This window comes from Psilocybe cubensis, chromosome 8 (assembly GCF_017499595.1).
Source record: "Psilocybe cubensis strain MGC-MH-2018 chromosome 8, whole genome shotgun sequence".
NCBI lineage: Eukaryota > Fungi > Basidiomycota > Agaricomycetes > Agaricales > Agrocybaceae > Psilocybe > Psilocybe cubensis.
Genome location: NC_063006.1, coordinates 2,826,476 through 2,844,451, shown reverse-complemented (window position 1 = coordinate 2,844,451; position 17,976 = coordinate 2,826,476). Strand labels below are relative to the sequence as shown.

General features: G+C 45.4%; 6 protein-coding genes across 6 annotated transcripts; 2 read left to right on the top strand and 4 right to left on the bottom strand.

Moving 5' to 3' along the window:
* Positions 1 to 1,726: 1,726 nt before the first annotated feature.
* On the bottom strand, positions 1,727 to 2,683 carry JR316_0009360 (uncharacterized protein; the record flags this gene model as incomplete). Its single annotated transcript, XM_047895064.1, has 4 exons — positions 1,727 to 1,768; positions 1,818 to 1,977; positions 2,045 to 2,567; positions 2,629 to 2,683. 4 exons carry the CDS (start codon positions 2,681 to 2,683, stop codon positions 1,727 to 1,729), a joined length of 780 nt encoding a protein of 259 aa, XP_047746523.1.
* A 2,180-nt stretch (positions 2,684 to 4,863) lies between these two features.
* Positions 4,864 to 6,664, top strand: JR316_0009359 (uncharacterized protein; the record flags this gene model as incomplete). Its single annotated transcript, XM_047895063.1, has 7 exons — positions 4,864 to 4,999; positions 5,052 to 5,721; positions 5,773 to 5,901; positions 5,963 to 6,195; positions 6,263 to 6,302; positions 6,440 to 6,518; positions 6,581 to 6,664. 7 exons carry the CDS (start codon positions 4,864 to 4,866, stop codon positions 6,662 to 6,664), a joined length of 1,371 nt encoding a protein of 456 aa, XP_047746522.1.
* A 1,098-nt stretch (positions 6,665 to 7,762) lies between these two features.
* On the bottom strand, positions 7,763 to 8,539 carry JR316_0009358 (uncharacterized protein; the record flags this gene model as incomplete). Its single annotated transcript, XM_047895062.1, has 1 exon — positions 7,763 to 8,539. One exon carries the CDS (start codon positions 8,537 to 8,539, stop codon positions 7,763 to 7,765), a length of 777 nt encoding a protein of 258 aa, XP_047746521.1.
* Positions 8,540 to 9,295: 756 nt separating this feature from the next.
* JR316_0009357 (uncharacterized protein) lies at positions 9,296 to 9,799 on the bottom strand (the record flags this gene model as incomplete). Its single annotated transcript, XM_047895061.1, has 3 exons — positions 9,296 to 9,416; positions 9,479 to 9,645; positions 9,713 to 9,799. 3 exons carry the CDS (start codon positions 9,797 to 9,799, stop codon positions 9,296 to 9,298), a joined length of 375 nt encoding a protein of 124 aa, XP_047746520.1.
* Positions 9,800 to 11,395: 1,596 nt separating this feature from the next.
* Positions 11,396 to 11,904, bottom strand: JR316_0009356 (uncharacterized protein; the record flags this gene model as incomplete). The annotated part of the gene is made up of 3 exons (XM_047895060.1): positions 11,396 to 11,516; positions 11,587 to 11,753; positions 11,818 to 11,904. 3 exons carry the CDS (start codon positions 11,902 to 11,904, stop codon positions 11,396 to 11,398), a joined length of 375 nt encoding a protein of 124 aa, XP_047746519.1.
* A 4,003-nt stretch (positions 11,905 to 15,907) lies between these two features.
* JR316_0009355 (uncharacterized protein) lies at positions 15,908 to 16,407 on the top strand (the record flags this gene model as incomplete). The annotated part of the gene is made up of 3 exons (XM_047895059.1): positions 15,908 to 15,994; positions 16,056 to 16,222; positions 16,290 to 16,407. The coding sequence occupies 3 exons, from the start codon at positions 15,908 to 15,910 to the stop codon at positions 16,405 to 16,407; spliced, it is 372 nt and encodes a 123-aa protein (XP_047746518.1).
* Between the last annotated feature and the right edge of the window lie 1,569 nt (positions 16,408 to 17,976).

Sequence of the window (17,976 nt, the reverse complement as noted above, 5' to 3'; positions counted from 1 at the left end):
CATTACTATACTTCTCCGCGGAGTTGGAGAGGAGCTTACTGTACTCACAGGCTTGGGGTGGTTGTTCTACAGATGTATTCATCTTCGGTTATGGGTGGGCTTAGTCGCGAGAGATCCCGGTCGGATGAATGGGGAGGCGTTAATCGCATGAGATGGACAGGGACAGCAAGGGGGAGCAACATCGGAGGGTGGCAGCTGTCGCAGGTGCGTAGTCACTACTCGAGGCTCAAGGGAGGTGTTTAGGTGCTGAACACGCTCTGTTTACTCTCGCATTTCTTTGTATCGTTTGATTTTGGGGTGTGATGGTTTAGATCTTCACCACAGAAGCACCCGTTGGTGTCGTTGTTCGTAATCACGCAACAACAAGTGTTGCAAAATGCAGCAATTCATGGGTCTCATCCAATTTCTATTTGCATCTTCGAACCTCACCACCTCCACTGCCCAAACCAAAACCACCCTCTCCACCTCTTCCCTCTCACACAAATCCCCGACTTCATCTACGTCGTCTCGCTTAAATGCGCATCTCTGTACGTCTCGCCCATTGCCAAGCATCTACTAGGTCAGAGCTGGTGGGAAGGGGCGGGGGGATGTTGCACATTGGATTGATGTGGTACCCCTCATTAGGGAGTTTGGTTTGGTCGGTTTTGTTGTGACTTGCGGAAGGGGCGCTGCAGGAGGGGTTGTAGATGGGGATACACCGGAAACACCCCTTCATCTTCACCAGCGTCTGCTCTTTTGGAAACTATCAGCGCCTCAGCCTTGGCCCTCCACCATCGCCACCCACACCCGGGGAGAGAGGGAGAGTGAAGAGAAAGTGAAAAGCAAAAAACAGCAGTCCGATGTCAAACCTAAAACCTAGGCCCACCCCCTCCCCCGCAGTACAAGGTACACCATGAAATGCGGAGCCTCCTCGGCGCGAAGACCGTGTATGACACTTTACAGCGCCGACATGAGTTTCGCGGATGTGTCGGCAGATGAGGTCGTTGGGCGGGGTGTTGGTGTGTGGATTCTGATGTTAGTATGGAATCTGGTTTTAATATTCTGGTTTTGGAAGCGCATTTCGGGAGACAAACAAGGAGACCGCTGCTGTTGATCGCTGGAAGCGGAAACGCACTGGTGTTGTAGCTGGTGGTAAACGTCCACTACCGTACAGAGCTTCATATTGTCGTCATTTCAAGGGAAAGAACAGGGAAGGCTGACTCGTTTTGAACTGTATGAAATTTTCTCCTCCCACCCAAGGGATCAGCATCAGGTGTATTGCTTTTACTCGGTATTTGTGTAACATAATGACGAGTTCGTAAAATAGATGTTGCTTCGCGAGTCGATGAATCGCTGATACAGTGATAGGGGTGCGGATATTTGCGGAGTAGCCTTCCGTTCTGTCACGACGCTCAAGAGCAGTCAAGAGCTCGACTCGCCTCGACGCTAATGGATTCTACAAGAGCACCTAAACATTCTTGTTTTTGATACTAATTCTTTGTCCAAAGTCGGTGCGTATATTCAAAGATCCTCGCGGGATCGTCTCTCTGATGTTTCTCTTGCTTCTTCAGCTATCACACCATATTCAATCACATCATCGGTAGATACTGGATATTTATATTGACGATAAATATACTAAACATTGACCATCGGAACTTCTCACACCCCAAACCGTCCTCCCCATCGATTCCACCAGTGAACCCATGTACAAGAGGCAACCGACCCTGCGGTTCCTCACACTAACTACCTAAATGGCGTCTGATGCAGCCATTGACTGTCTCCAAAGCTCCTGCTTGTTCCTCTTAATCCAATGCTCTATTGCAGATGGCACATCTTACCACCGACCTGCTTGCCAGGTCAGAACGGTAGCCTCGCCCTGGAGTTTTCGGTGGCCCTGTATAGGTCTCCACCGGCCCTCGCTTCCCATCTACCCAGCGTTGTTGACAAACACACAATATGACATCTGCTGCTACACCTTTCTGTGAGGATGTAGGTAATCTGTAGGTGGAGGGCGGTGATTATTGACTGTCAGTATCATCCTCGCCGCAATGTTACTATCGCATACCTCAGATTTGCCTTGCCTCTCTGTTTCACTTTTCTTGGAGTGAATCCCGACAGCAAATTTTGAGGTGGGTTGTCAAACACGCTGACTTCCATAGGCTCCGGCGCATATCTGTAATGCGTACTATCCAATTTCATAGAACTACTGATACTAGGGGCATATGGATTGTCGCTATGGTCCCGTGCAATAGGGAATTCCGTGAATGCAGGCTGGGAAGGCAGGTTCTGAGAGGAGTTGCTATTCACACTGAATTCTACCGTATTCGGTTCGTTTCCAGTTCCATAGAATGCTCCAAAACCGTCCGGGAGAATCATGTTCTTATCCGATCGGGATGGTGATTCTTGATGAAATGGAAATAGATCGAGAGGTACGATGGGGTCGTTACTTGAGGGATAGTCAAAACTCATATTAGCCGGAAATATGAAGTCTGAAGAAGAACTGGAGAAAAATGTTTGAATTGGTGATGTTGAGCCATTGGAACCGACGTTATTGCTTTGACTTGTCGATTTTTCATTGACGGAAGGTGCTGAAGCAATCAAAAAGTTGGATGAGTAACGTCCCTGATTTAAGGTGTAATTGCTCCCCACCTGTAACGTCAATGCTTGCTACGACTTCAAGTACGGAAGGTATGAGGCTAGCCATGTTTGTTATATGATGCAATTATGCGTAGACAAAGTTATTTGAGAGACGAACAAATGTAGAGGTAAAGCCATACGAGTAAGACTTTAAATAGTCAAGGTTGGACTACCAGCTTGTGTAGGACGTGAGGTTGGAGTCCAACCTCAATTAGTCGAATTGACTCACTGGGTGGTGCGTATTTTTGACTCGCAGTGGTGAGGGCTGTTCACCTCAAAGTGAATGCAGTTCTGGTGCACAGGCCGATAGAGAATGTGATCCTAATATCTATCCTTCGGGATCAAATATTCTATTTTTACATTGACTCGAGGTGGAAAAATGGCTTCGAGGAGGACAGGTGGTTTGCGAAAAAAAAAGGCGCGGACTGTCCGCCAGACTGTCTGCCGGACTGTCCGCCGGACTTATAGGCCTTACAGTGAGCCAGCGTGACCTGGGTTAGTGACAGCCGTGCTCACTGTGTTCCACAGCGACCACTGGCAGTGCCCCTCCCCAACAACTACCACCCTCCACCTCCAAGCTGACCTTGAGGATGGTCACCATTGTTTCAGCTTTGTAGATTTTTGCTCTTTATATTACAATTTTTTTCCTATAGAAGTACATACTGTCTCTGTCTCAATGACTGCGTTGGTGTAGTAAATGAAGCGCCCGAATAACAGCTTGCTTGACGTTGAAGTTGAGCCAGCCAATATTCAAAAAAAGCCGCAATGTGCCAAACAAATTCTCACGCGTTATGCAGCAGTTTAAATGTGCTACCAACAATGCGCGCGCTGTGTAGCGCATCAGACGGTGGGGCATTGTTGGGAAATGAGCTCGCTGTCTAGGGCAGTGACCATGCAAGTGAATCCCCCGACGTGGCCTGGAGGTCACACTATGGTCACAAATACCCACCATATACCCAGTGTCCGGCGGACAGTCCGCCAGACAGTCCGCGCAAAAAAATCTCGTGGACGAACCTTTCTGGCTTCGAGGGATTCATATTTCAGCAATCCAGGCGCAGAAATTGGTGCCAGTAAGGTCCATCATGGTCCAAGATTAACCTTCCATGATGGTTGGAGTGATAGTATACAGTCAATAATTGAACGCATTCAAAATATCTGCTCGTCTTGATAAATAATTTACTTTTTATAACGTCCCATTGTCGACATTCCCGAACTTCGAGGCAATAGTGTAGAGCGGCATGCGTAATTCCATCCGAGAAAATTGGGACAAACTATTGTTCAAAATAGATAGATCAAGTGCTATCTCTGTGGCTTTTAATGCTTTCGCGTAGAGCTGCTTGCTTGCGGAGAATCAGTGAAGAGCTCACGTCTGAGGTGGTAGATACAAGGCTTGTGATTATATGTTTCCCGACGCGGTGGATAACAAAGCCAAGATCCTTGTAGAGGAGAAATGTGAACGGTTTATGGGAAAGTTTGGACTCACCGGAAATGTCAAAATCGAGTCCTGAACAGGGGATTATAGTAGAAATGTACGTCACTGCCGTCCGAGGCATGAAATCCTTCCTAACACACCGATTATTTTATCAGACAGAGGCCGATTGTACACCCATCAACATTTTCCCTCGCCACTCGACTGGATGATTTAGAAGTGCCTTGTACCTGCGTGCGGATTCGGATCATTTACATGCTATGAGAAAACCACAGTGAACCGACCTCCACAATGAGGTTACAGAGGTTACACTCTGCTTGATTTGAGTGGCAATTTTGTGAAACACGTACCCTCCGGCATCCAAGTAAACAACCTAGCGCTCGCACTCCACCCCTCAACTAGAACAGCGTGCACCACACTTCGTGGGGGGTGCGTGTCTAGCGTCCCCTTTCAGTTGTGTGCACTGTCGGAGTTACAGATGGAAGACGTCGGATGACGGATCTCGCACCCGAGGATGTGGAATTTCAACCGAAACTGAGGTTCCATGCCACGAGGTGTTGTCTAGCGGTCTTTAGTGTGTCCTAAATCATCCAAAAGACGCAAAAAAGAAATGCAGTGCAACATCCTGGGAAATAACATGACATTCACGATCGCGTTTAAGCTGGATGATTGGGTCAGTTCTTCCCTCGTAGGACAAAGGGCGGTGGTACTCAGAGAGTCTGATGTCGCGTGTTGTTCCAATGTTCTTTGTTATTTAAACAATACATCTACAAGTGACCTGTTCAAGTATCATTATCACGTATTCGAAGAATAGCAAAATGCACCCATCATCTTACTCGTACTCGTATCCCTCCTCCATCATCTCATCCGTCGAGGGCCACAGCACGATTATTCATTCTACCTCGAACAACACACTAGATAACCAGGCAGCAGGGTCAAGTCAGATCTTCGAAGGTGATAATTATGACGGTTGTTTATCGATGCGCCACTCACAATGATTTACCAGAGCTGATCTCTAAAGATTTTATGGAATCCCTGGGCTTCGATACCAGTGGCCTTGACCTCAATGGCAACATTAAGAAAATACTGTCAACCGCCCCCGAATTCGATCCAGATCTTCTGGATTCGCTCTTCGCCTTTATCAACTTCCCGGATCCCAGTGGAAGCTTTGAAAACGGGCACTCCGAGCCAAATCCGGAGTTATCTATGACAACGTATCCGACGGTGGGAGGCAGCCAGACGTCACACGATACGCCGCCCGCGCATGCTGTCGCATGCCCGTCAGCGACGCCCTCTGCGTATGCGTCAAATGCTAGGGTTAGGAACGGCACGACGGGGAATGGTACGAGCCTGTACACTACCACAGGCAAGGCAAAGACGGCGTTGGCCACCAAAAGCCATCGCCATTCTCCTTATCAATCCTCAAGGAGACGTCTGGCTCCACGGATGCACGTGGAGGAGAGGACTCGCGGGGAGAACAGCATATACAATGATATGCACGGAATGGACATGCAGCGTACACAAGATAATCCACCGTATTTCCGCCCTTCCACTGGAGAGCCAGAAGAACAACAAAATTTAATATTCCAACAGCCCAACAATGACGACAATAGCTCCGGTATAAACACCGTCGAGCGGGTCAATCAAGGTGGGAGTCATGCAACAGCTGTTCGAAGGTAAATTTTGTCTCTCCGGCTCTCGATGAATCGGAATTAACGACAGCTTAGTTTCAGCAGCGTTGGGACTTCATCACAGAATCTCCAGAACTGTGATGATGCGACCGAGTCGCGTTCAAGGGACCCTAGAAAAGGCTCGAGTCGGACGCCTAAAGGTCGCAACCGCGATCAAGTTAAAAGGTACGTGGTGTTACTTGTTACGCACCTGAGATTCCTCTAAAATTTGGCATTTTTTCTGCAGAGATCAACGGAGCACAAGGTCAATGGACCCATTGCCTGTGTCCGGCGATGGAAATGGTGACGCGCCCATACCAGGCGAAGTGAAAAAGAAGGGGAAACAGGGCAAGCGATATGATCGCTTGCTATTCCACAACCAGGCGCCAAAGCCTCAGGAAAATGTGGGGCACGGGGAATACCTGCAACAAAGGGCACTGACCGACCAAATACTGACATTGGACCACAGAAAACACCCAAGTGAGTACTCACTCGTGCCTTCCCCAATCATGATCATAAACTGACTATTTCTCAAGTCTTTCCTTAGTCGATGATGCCTCGGCAATAGTCCAGTCGAAGGAAACAAGGTAGAGGGCAGAGATATGCGTAGTTATATCTTACTGGCGCGTCCTCGGAATCGATAGATGTAGCACCAGATTGAACACTGCACAATTTTCGAAATCGATTGATCCTCTTGACCGTGAGAGTTTTGCATTTGAAATAGATTCAAAGTTCAAGTCGGCCACGCCATGTCTAGAATTCAACTCGTATTATGCGAGGACATCCAATTTTCAAAAATCTACGTGAGCTTGGAACTACCTGGGAATTTCCTATGATTCTATGCACCCTGCACGTCACCCGTAAGTCTCGTTGGGGAAACCGGCCGGAACCGGCAAAAATTGCCGAAAAGTTCATCATCATGAATCAATCGGAGCAAAATCGGAGTTGAGAATTTGAGGTTCAGCCGAGAACCGCCTGAGGCCGGCATGACTTGCCAAAATAATTTTGAAGTTCCTCCAAATCCAATGTGTCGAAGTCTAGTCTGATTCAGAACCAAACTTGTGGGTCTTATTTACTCATTTTCTATGTTAAGCTAGTTCACAAATCAAACTTGGTATAGGGTTCCAACCCCGCCTGCTCATAGCATCCGTGACGACGGAAGTAATCAAATATTGAGGGAAAATTTTGATATTATGATAGATACATCTGCCCCTGTTAAGCTGGTTTTATGGGCATGTATACTATACATACAATTTCTCGCTACCAATGGGTAGTACAGTGCACTTTGGGAAGCCAACAACTCGCCCCCACTCTTCCATGAAATTCCCACGATGACAAGTCTAATAGTAATGTCCCGAACGCACCCCCCGTGCTCTTCACTTCATGCCAATTCAGCTTTGTTCATCCATATCCAACCAAGCTCTAAAACTCTGTGCCCATTCTTCCTAGACCGCACCACAGGAATCTGTAAATAACAACTCGTTTCTTATGATGGCCATATTTGTTACACATAAACATGGGGGTTTGGGTGGTGAGCCTTGCCATTTGATTTCTGGCCCCGTCTCACCATCACCAGTTTCACAGAGACACACCTCGTCACTACTCCGAAGGGCAAAACATACTTGATTCTCACTCTCGCTCTGTGAATCTGCATCTCTCAGACGTGGTATCCATTTCCGATTGGTTGCTGTCAGATGGTACGCACAGGTTCCTTTCTACTGTTCGTTTGCTTGCGATATGTGATACTTTCTCGATCCGTTATTAATGAGACACGGACATTCCATAGGTGGCTTTAATACCACGTTGTTGCACGCTAATCTTACGCTTCACGGCCTTGCCATTCAAGTCACGCCGTATTTCCTGTCGCCCCTATACCTCTTCTCTGTCAAGTTGTTGTGAGTTCTCTTGATCAAACCTGGTGAAGCTGATATAATATTTAGATATTCTACAAGTGCGTATACCATCGTCTTCCAAATTCAAATAGGATCCTAAGCAATTCTTGTTACAGAATTCTTCTCAACAGACTTATCTCAGGTGCGCAATGGATCTATGAGGACCCTGAAAGAGGAAGGAAATTGAGGGGAATGTTCTTCAAACCCAGAGACAACTGGTAAGCATTGATTCTACTCCGTTCTTCATCCGTTAAGGGGGCCCTCTGCGAGCTTTCCTTTTCCATTTGACTATGCCTGGCAGGACTACCCGCATGTTCGCACACCTGTGGGATTTTTCTTCCGAACTGCATCTCAGATTGCCTTGGAGAGACACTCCGTTTCTTTAACATGGCCATCTTACGATGTTCTTTGGCCTTTAAATACACAGGAGTCTCCGTGCGGCCTCTTGTCTTTGCATACTTCATATTTTGAGTTCTACCCGGGAATTTCCTTGGATGCATCGAGTCACCGTAACTTGAGCCACGAGTCCAGAAGGTATAACTAGAAATCTCAACGTCAGATCTTATTGCCATCGCACCGTTCTCTATCCTTGGGCCCAGTGGGTTGTCGACGTGATCAAGATACTGGCGGGGATATTTTTGGTGATTTAATTCATAGTCTTCCCAGTCGGGATCGCCTGAGGGGCGTTGTCTACTAGACGGTTCCTCTGGAGAAAATTCAGGTATACGTTCTGAGTCCTCTGGACCCAGCGCGAGATACTTCGGAGACATATCTTCAAGACTAAGAGACCGTACCAGCCTAGAGCTTCTTGCATATTCACTGAATGTGATGAACTCGGCCGACGCGCCGGTGCTTATATGCGATGGTCGAACTACAGCTACACCGAAAAAAGTCGTCAACAATACTGGTGGCGGATACTCCGGTGGAAACATGCCCTTGGAAGTGGTTACTTTATCCGTCTTCAATGACGCATTAGCTGACTCCATGGATGACTAGAAGAATGCACAGAATGTTAATGTTAGAATGGAGAGTAGAAGTTGGGAAGGAGAACAAGGGCAGCAACTTCTGGGTCATTTTTCCCTCTATTTATGTGTTAGACTACCCCTAGCCTAGGCACAAACACGATGTTAAATTGAAGCCCGTGCATTCTATGCACTCCACTCCCAGTGAATCTGACTCAATGCAACATCAACACCAATATACATCACTGTGACTCACCCGATCTGTGGGATAATCCTACTGCATGCTTGTGAATGGATGTCAGACCACGATGTTTTCCTTTCCTCGATGCCCACTTCGAGCCATTTTACCCGTTTTGGGTTTGTTAATGTATCATCCACCTCACATTCACATATTGTTGGTGAGGGTGGATTGTAAATTACAATGTGCCTGATTCATCTTTCAATCGATACCCGTAGAAAATGGTTGGGATAAGGGTGTTTAATGCTTTCCAGAGGCATTATGTCTCAAGGGTTGGTATTGGCGCTCTGTCTCTTTAAATTTCACCCAAATTTGTATTCACGTTTCAAAATTACAGAATATGAAAAGGAGTCCCAATCAATGCTACTCCTATTTAAAGTCCGGAGATGAGACTTTTAGTGGCCATGAGCTTTGCTACAGATTAGTGAGAAAAATATCATCAACTTGCGCGGAAAAGCTGCTTACTAGATAAATGGTGTAAAGGGAGATTATCCCAGTTTTGTGCACTCGAAAGACTCAATGTTTTGATAAAGGACTGGGTTACCAGTTTGGGGAAGCTGGTTGATAGTACCGCTTAGTGTTCGTGCGGTGCCTTGGCAGTTTGTAAAGCTGGCAGGGAGAGTGGGTTAGAGACAACAACAACTGTTATCCAAGCAGTGGAGAGAACTGACGCATGGAATGCACAAGAATAGCCAGACGCAATCACCAGGCTCTCCGCTCTGTTTCTCCAATTGGACGCAAGGGTAATACAGACATCGGGACCGGAATTTGCAGGAGAGTAGGAATCACCGGTGAGGAAGGTATCATCGAAAAATATGATGGACATTGCATCTGGGGCCTGGTATAGTTGTCATGAGTTGTTGTAATAACATGAATAATATGGATATAAAAAAACATCAACATACACGCGCAACAGGTGGTGCAGCTTTTGCAGCCATAGCCGAGGACAATGCTGCAAAAAGCAGAGCAGTAAGGTTAACAGTGAATTTCATGTCGGTGTTGCTAGTAGTAAAGAGAGCTCTGGGTGATAGCGAGTCAAGCGAACTGCTGAGGACCTTCGAGTTTGTTGACTTCCTTTATATATGCCAACTTTATCCATTATTTCAAAGTTTACAACATGTTTGGTTACTCGAACCTCTCCGACTTTGGCAATGAATGAAAAACGAGCTAAAATTAGCAAAGACAACGGGTGGAATGGAACAACCAAAACACCAAACAAACCTATGAGCCAAAGTCACGTAAAGCGGTACACATATTATTTCGAAATTATATCGAAGATGATTAATTTAACGAGTGGGAAGTCTTAATATCGTCCTTTCAATACACCAAATACTCCACAGATATGACGACACAGAACTCCGTCGAGAAGTCTTGATTTGCACATGGTCAGGTGAAACACACATTGTTGTTGGTATATGTTGGACTTATGTAACCATTTACTCTGTGTTATACCTCCTGATTACTCTTCTCTTTTTAATTTTCAAATTCGAGGTAGCTACGATCCAACTTCAAGGCGCTCCGTTATACTCGTGTCAGGACACAGGAAGTCACAATTCGTCCGCGTGGCAATATCCTAATTTAGATGCCTAATAATCGGTACCAAGTTATCACTAGAAGCGGTTCATCTTCTTCTACTCCAAGAAGTTCGTTGGGTCATTAAGAAGCAGACATCAAATTTAACGGATTGTCGGGTGCTTGCACGTCGCTTTGGAAAAACCTGAATGAGACGTCTGAGAAAAAGAGCCATGTTGTCCAGTTACATCGAGATTCACATTATATGTAATTAGGTGACCCTGGGGCCATAGAACCCTTCAGGAGTTCGGGAATGAAGGTGCGTGCGTATGTGGTGGCAGGATGTGATCAATATTAGACTGTTTATGGTGAGTAGGAGGCCGCCAGAATATCAGAACACATCTGTGCAATGGCTAGCGCAGACCATGAAAAAAGCGCCTTGGATCTCCAAACCTCAACCTTGTCAGCCACAATACTTTTTTGTCCCCTACCGTGGTTGTCAGAAGAGACACTCGCCTTGGATTTGCTGGCTAGTCACACGTTGCACAAACTGCAATACTATGAATCTGATCTTCACTTGTTTAACCTCTTAACAGCATGTGATACTCCAAACTAAATTATCCCAGAATTTTTTCATGTTCATACGTGCTCTCTTCTACTTAGTAGTGGCTGGTAGATGTCTGACCACGAGGTTTTTACTGAGGTGAATTTCGACCATTTCAAAATTTTGGTTCATACAGAGCTAACACGTATACGCGTGGCAAGGATAAAAAGATCCTATCCGCCTTCTTATGAAAGATGTGGGAGTGGTCTCTGCTAGTCGAGAAGGTAATCTCCAAGAGTCATAATTATGTCTCAAACATGGGAATTGATATCTTCAGAATCAACCGATTTTGTATTCATATTTCTCATTTAGAAATGTAAACGACAATTGTAATCCATACGTGTCCTGTTTAAAGTCCGGATTAAAGACTCACAGTGGCCGTGGGCGCTGCTGCAAGCGGGTAAGAAAAGGTAAGAAACCTCAAGTCAATCTGAGGGAGGCGAAGATACCTTGAATGGATGATAACGCTCGATCATCCCTGCTTTGTGCATTCAAAGGACTCAATGTTCTGATAAAGCGGTGGGCTACTTGTTGAAGACAACTCGCCAACATCCCCACTCAGTGCTTGTCCTGTCCCTTGGCAAGTGGTAAAGCTGTCGCAAAGAGTATATTGAACATTTTTTGACTGATAAACCGAGGCCTTAGCGAATATCAAGGACTCACATATGGAAAGAACAAGAATATCCGGAGCCAATGATAAGACTTTTAGCTCGGTTTCGCCAGTCGGAAGAAAGGGTGATGCATGTGTCGGGGATAGGTCTTGCAGGGGAGTAAGAGTTACCAAGAAAATTGAGGTCGTCGAAGAAGATAATAGACAGTGCATTGGCGGACTGAGGTAGACGTGTAAGTGGTGAATTATGCATAGGACTTGAATTGAACACATATCAAACGTACGCGAGAAACGGGTGGTAATGCTTGGGCAACCAGAGACGATGATAATGCAACAACGAGCAATGCAGGAATTCTGGTGGTAAATTTCATGGTGGTGGCTTTGAGGGAAGATTTCAGGAGATTTACTCGAGTGAACTGCTGAGGACGTGCAAATCATTTTGACTTGCTCTTATATCTCAATCATCCGATGGATATGATTTTTTTTTGGCATAGCTAATAAATAGATACTAGATTTTGGGTTATTTGGAAGGGCACACTCCGTGAGCGGGGAGACAATATACTCTGACAGATATACTGATTGCAAACAATATTTAGATGTATTCATTTACGTGTAAGTACTTGCAGCACATCCATAATACCGGATACTTAGTAAATATGAACTAGTTCAAAACCAAGTCATTGATTGAAGGTGCCAAATTGTTAGATTCATGGCCTCAAAGGTACTGGTATGAGCTAGCCATTGGGTTTGAGACCAGGTTTGTGAACTGTATTCATACAACCCTTTCTAATCGGTCGTTCGACCCTTCCGACCGAAGAAGATTCCAATTTCGGTCTTCCTTTGGGATGGTAGCTGTAAATATAAACATCGTTTGCAATGTCCTTATTGACCCTGTCATGACCTCCAGGCATTCTACGTCTTTTTTTCCAGATCCAGTAGATGAAGAAAGATCCAGTAGATGAAGGAAGGATTCGTAATCGAAGTTTGGAGATGCAAAATTAACTCTTCCTCGGACTTTCCTTTTTCGAAAATTGGCAACCGATTTAAAAGACATTCATCTCGTTAAATCGTTCAGCTGGTCTATACCGAATCTTAACACAATGCACAATGATCCATGTACGATGAAGTACTTTGAACATAGAATAGTTGACTACAAAAATAGTTTCATCTCCGCCATTTCTCGGTTAATACGTACACTGCTTCCATTTCTTCCGGTTGTTCTAGCCACTAACGACATCAATAACTCCCTGTTAATTCCGGAGAGCTTTAGCGAAAGTAATCTGTAGTGACCAGGGTAAAGCGACATGTGCTGGCCTCTCAGTCCATCATCTGCGAGGCAGTTTACTACAATTCCAAAGTTTCATTTTTTCAATTCGTGCAACTGAACGCAGATAATGAATTTATAAGGGACTACATCTGGAGAGATCAGGAGACGGAACAAAATCACGTTCAATGCATATACCCTGTATATTAATTGAAGCTACTTCCACTTCCACATTTCTGTAGGGTTGTCCAATGCTGCGAGAAGAGGGTGTGAGATTTGGCACGCCGTCAAGCCTCTCAGTGCTGCGACAAATATGCGGTACCGCGGTCAAGACAAAACTCTTGGATATGGATTCTGTCACAAACCTTATTAGCGTAGTACGGTGCGCTGTTTTGCGATACGCACCAATGTTGATAGAAAAAAGTCTTCAAAAGACTGAAAACAAGACGTACTAGTGCATATATGTACAGATTTTGGTAAACCATCGAATCTCGATATACAGCTGTGGCCCCGTGATGGTATTGTTGACAAGTATTCAATGACTCAATAATGCTATTATGCGTGTTGAAAGATGCGCCGGCAACCAAGATGATGTGGTTGATGTACAAAAGAAGGTGCGTGCCATTATCTAGCATACCGCTCACAGGTTGTCGGAAACCTAGACTGGTGAGCAGCAACACACAATATGTGGTGGTAGATAGCTACTGTTGGCGTCCGGATGCGGTATGATCCTGGTGTTGAGGAGCTTGGTATTGTTTATTGATGTAATATATGCTGGGGTTACAGTCAAATGGGGTAGGAGGTCCATATCTTACGCATATGTTGAGGCATTGCAGAATGCTGTTTAGGAATAATATAGGGTAAGCTGCGGTGACGCACTCTGGTTCTGATAAAACTCGCCGTGAACTTCTCTGGAGTCACATATTTATCAGCGAGGGAGCGATGGACGCGTTGTGGAGGATCTCAGGGTACCTTCGACTGAAACTAGCAAAGGATAATGCTCGGGATGGAAAGGTGTATGACGCATGACTGGCCTTGGATGCAGACAAATTGAGAAGCGTGAAAGCCGTGTCGGATTTGTGCAGGGATGTGTAGGGGATATTGAAAACACTCTGGAGCTAGGCAGATGTCCACAACGGGAGCAAAACGGGTCAAGGTTTTGATGTGAGGGTAGGGATATGGAGGTTCGAATGCATCCCAAAGTCTTCCTATCGGCAGATTAGGATGACACACAATTGGGGATCTGGAGAAAGTATGACATGTCATCGAAATGGGATGGGCAGGGAGTAATGGGGTAACTCTGTAAGAAAGCAAGGGAATGGGGTGGCAGATGACAAGCGGACCAGGAGCTTCTGGAGAGCAATAGAAAGGAACGGGAACAAAAGATGAACGAACAACGTACCTGGAATGGCCAAATACCCCTCCCGACAACTTGACAGCTATACTCTCTAGAGTTGCTGTCAAGCGAGGCAGTCCCCTACCCTCCCTTCCTGGTCGCCCGTTCCAGTGATCCGATGGAGCTCTGACGTACACTGTATGGGAAACAAAAGTTGGGAGGTTCGTGATTCACGTTGAAGTTTGATTTTCCAGATCGTGGAGTTTCATTTTTAAAACTGCGCAGTTTATGCCCACGGCATTCGACCTGGGCGACAAGCGACCTCAGTCATATCCGCCGTCATACCTTTTGTACGTATACAGAAGAAACCGGGATCTTATTTCTGTTTACGTGTCTAGAGGAGGATGGAAAGTCCTCAATGGGATGATGGATGGTAGTGTGGAAGCACGTGTGTAGAGCAGTATTGCAGCTCTTTGAGGAGACAGACGTGATGTGGGGCGGAGGAGGCGGGGAGCCTATCATGCTGCTCCAAAGCTAGATAAAGATAGTAAATTAATGTCTGAAAACTGAGTGCAAGATGAGTGATACGAAAATGGCTCTTCAAAATGATGGACAGATGGATAGTGAGCACGATGGACAAGCGACATTGCTTGCAGCTAACTGAGACAGGGATGGAACTTTGGGGGTACCTGAGGCATACAGCAGCGCCGAACTGGATATCGGGGGTAAAAAAGCTACAATAGATGGCAGGAAAGACATCAATACGTCATTTCATTGAAGATAGGTGATGGTAATAGGATTTGTAACTTTTTAGATTTCTACCTCTGCGTCACATATTACGTTCGGCCTTCTAAAATGATACATCCCATTGTCTGTCAACCCTTTGCTATATTAGTAATCATTAACACTTTCTATTATCAACTACAACGACTTTTTGGCATCTACATTCTCAGAATACAAAGAGGCATTATTGAAGTCGGGAAAAAGATTTCTCCGCGTCGGGACGGAGAAAGTGTTGCAAAAATCGATGCTCTTCTATAACTTAAATCTGTGATGGCCTAGTGTGTTCCAGACCCTCCCCTCAGATAATGTATCCTGATCCTTATACACAGTCACAAAGGAAAAAATATGGGTGAAATACTTGGTTAAATCGCTGTGATATGCGTATAAACTCGTTTAGATTTGGATGATATATCATATAGGCATAGATTTATCCACCAAAAGAAGCTGTGTAGAGGTCAAACCGTGAAGAGAGGTTATGGAAAGAAAGATAGACTTCGACTAAAGTGTTCCAGAATCAAGATGTCCATGAACATTGAATGAAAAATGGACCTCTGAGAGAGGCTAAGGAAACTCGATCAGTGTCGATGAAGATACTTGAGAACCGGTCTGACCAAGAAGAAATGGAAAGGGACTCTAATGGACAAATTTTTTGCAAAAAAATAATCAGAGCAATGCGATACGGAGGATGTAGTATACCGAGGGAAGTGATGTCAATACTTTAAATCGATTATACACTAAAGAATCTTTAATACGTAAACGAATACAGCGTAATTTCTCTCAAACACTGTCTCGTCGGAGGCCTTGGAATGTACTCCCCAATGCAGTCGGCGATTGGATTTTGATGATGGCAAGGTATGCTGATCCAATGTAGTCAGAAATACGTGAGGAATACGGGACAGCAAACGTATAAAAGGAGCTCATACATGTTGAATAGTCCTCAGCAAAGTACTCGAGTATCTACTGCACAAAAAACCACTCACAAACCAGCAACATGAAGTTCACCGTCAGCATCTCCTCCCTGGTCTTTGCAGCTGTATCCTCAGCGGTGGCTGTCCAAGCCGCCTCGCCCATTGCTCGTGTACGCCAATATCTTCCATTTCAATACCATCCACCATATACAGCTAACATGACTTTTTCAGTCCGCCAACGCATTATCCATCATATTCTACGACGACATCAACTTTGTCGGCAACACCTACTCTCCTACTAATGCCCAACCCGACACTTGCATCGACCTCCCCTCCTCTTGGAGAAACAGAGCTGAAAGTATGAGCGTCGGCTCTGGGTATACTTGTACTTTCTATGGGTCAGTATCTTACCCATCACTTCACCTAGCCATTGGTCAAAATATTAACAAACTCATGCTATTACAGCTTCACTGGCTGCCAGGGTGCCGGAAGGGTCCAGGCTGGTCGTGTTGCGACGCTTCCCACGACTGGTAACCCCGTCCTTTACCAAAACATTGAATCTTTCGAATGCACAAGTTTCTGATGTGATGTGGAGAACCATGTATACAGTGGGTGCCTCACTGTCTCAGATTAATATCTACTAATCTATAGCAGCGTGGTGACATTGGGAGTCTCTTCTCTGGACTTTAAATAGGAGTAGTTTGATCAAAATTGAATGTAATTTCACAAAATACTTGACGGTGCTTGAGAATCTTGTGTGATCTGCGAGGCAAGAAACCACAACAACAAATGCACAATGGATCTCGTACTAGAGTTCGGTTAAGGTCCTATAACTGCATTAATAACATCTGCCTACTTTCCTCTCAGCTTTAACCTGGCCGGCTCCGAAGAGAAAGCATGAACCCTGATTGCACATTTTGCCATATCTTACAGAATTAGTGTCATCTAATCTACGGAAATTTGCAAAGAAATATTAGGTTTGGACAAACATGCAACATCTGTGTATATGTCATATCTAGGACATATAGAGAAAAACCTTACTGTCAAGAGGAAGCATGACAAAACAGTTACGCTCCCGACCCCAGCCGCGCACACGCATATATGCATTCCCTCTATAACCCTACTCCCACATTTATCCTCAACTTAAACCAAAGGAACCTCAATGCAAGTTATTTTGACGCTCTCCGCCGCTAAAAATTTCCGTAAGCCCTTTCCTGACATATATATCTCACCTACAAGAAATCATCCACATTGAGTGCACTGGAGGGATTCACGGCTTCTCACGTCTGCAATGCGCTCCAGGTTTTAAATCTGTGACAAATATGCGGTTCCTCGGTCGATGCAAGGCTTTGGGATATAAATTCTTCCAAGAAACTGATTAACCTATCGCGGTGGGCTATTTTGTGATACGCGCCGGTGTCAAGTGAGAAGAAGAAGACGTATCAGAGCATATATATAAAGATTGTAGGTAACCTTCGGATGTCTGGATATGGAGGTAGTTGGATGGTGGTATTGTTGAACCACAGTTGAGGTTGGTGATGGTATCGTGCACGTTGGTTCACAAGGATCTCTAGGACAAAAACGGAGTGTTTGAGGTGATACAGCGTCGAAAGATTGTCAGCTAAATGATAGAGGTGAGTCTACCACACACAAGGTTTTAGACTTCCATACAGGGGAATAGTAGCATACCGTATGTGGTAGTAGCTCGAGACTCTTAACGTCGATATGCTGAGAGAATTTGGTACTGAGGCGCCCTCGGAGGCTTTAGGGTGGAGTTATATGCGCTGTGGCGAATGGGCGAGTGGCGCAGGGAAGTCCATTCTGAAAACACGCTTAGAGAGCGCTGTAGTGCCCTAATAGGTGAGCTGGGGTGATGTGCTCTAGTTCTGTGAAAGATATACCTGGCCTGTTATGAGCAAGGTACACATTAGAATGGTGCCGTATTAGCGTTGTAGAGGGCCTAACAGGAGCTTCAAATGTAAAGTGCTGCATGTCAGTGCTTGAAGTTGAAAAGCATATGACGTGTGCTTGGATGGAGACGCAGATAAGGGTTCTTGATAGATATGTCGCTGTGACTCTAGAAGAAAATGGGAGGGGCTGTGGCTGGAGTAGTGCAGGAAAGTGTGAGGGATCTAGGGAATACGCTGGAGTT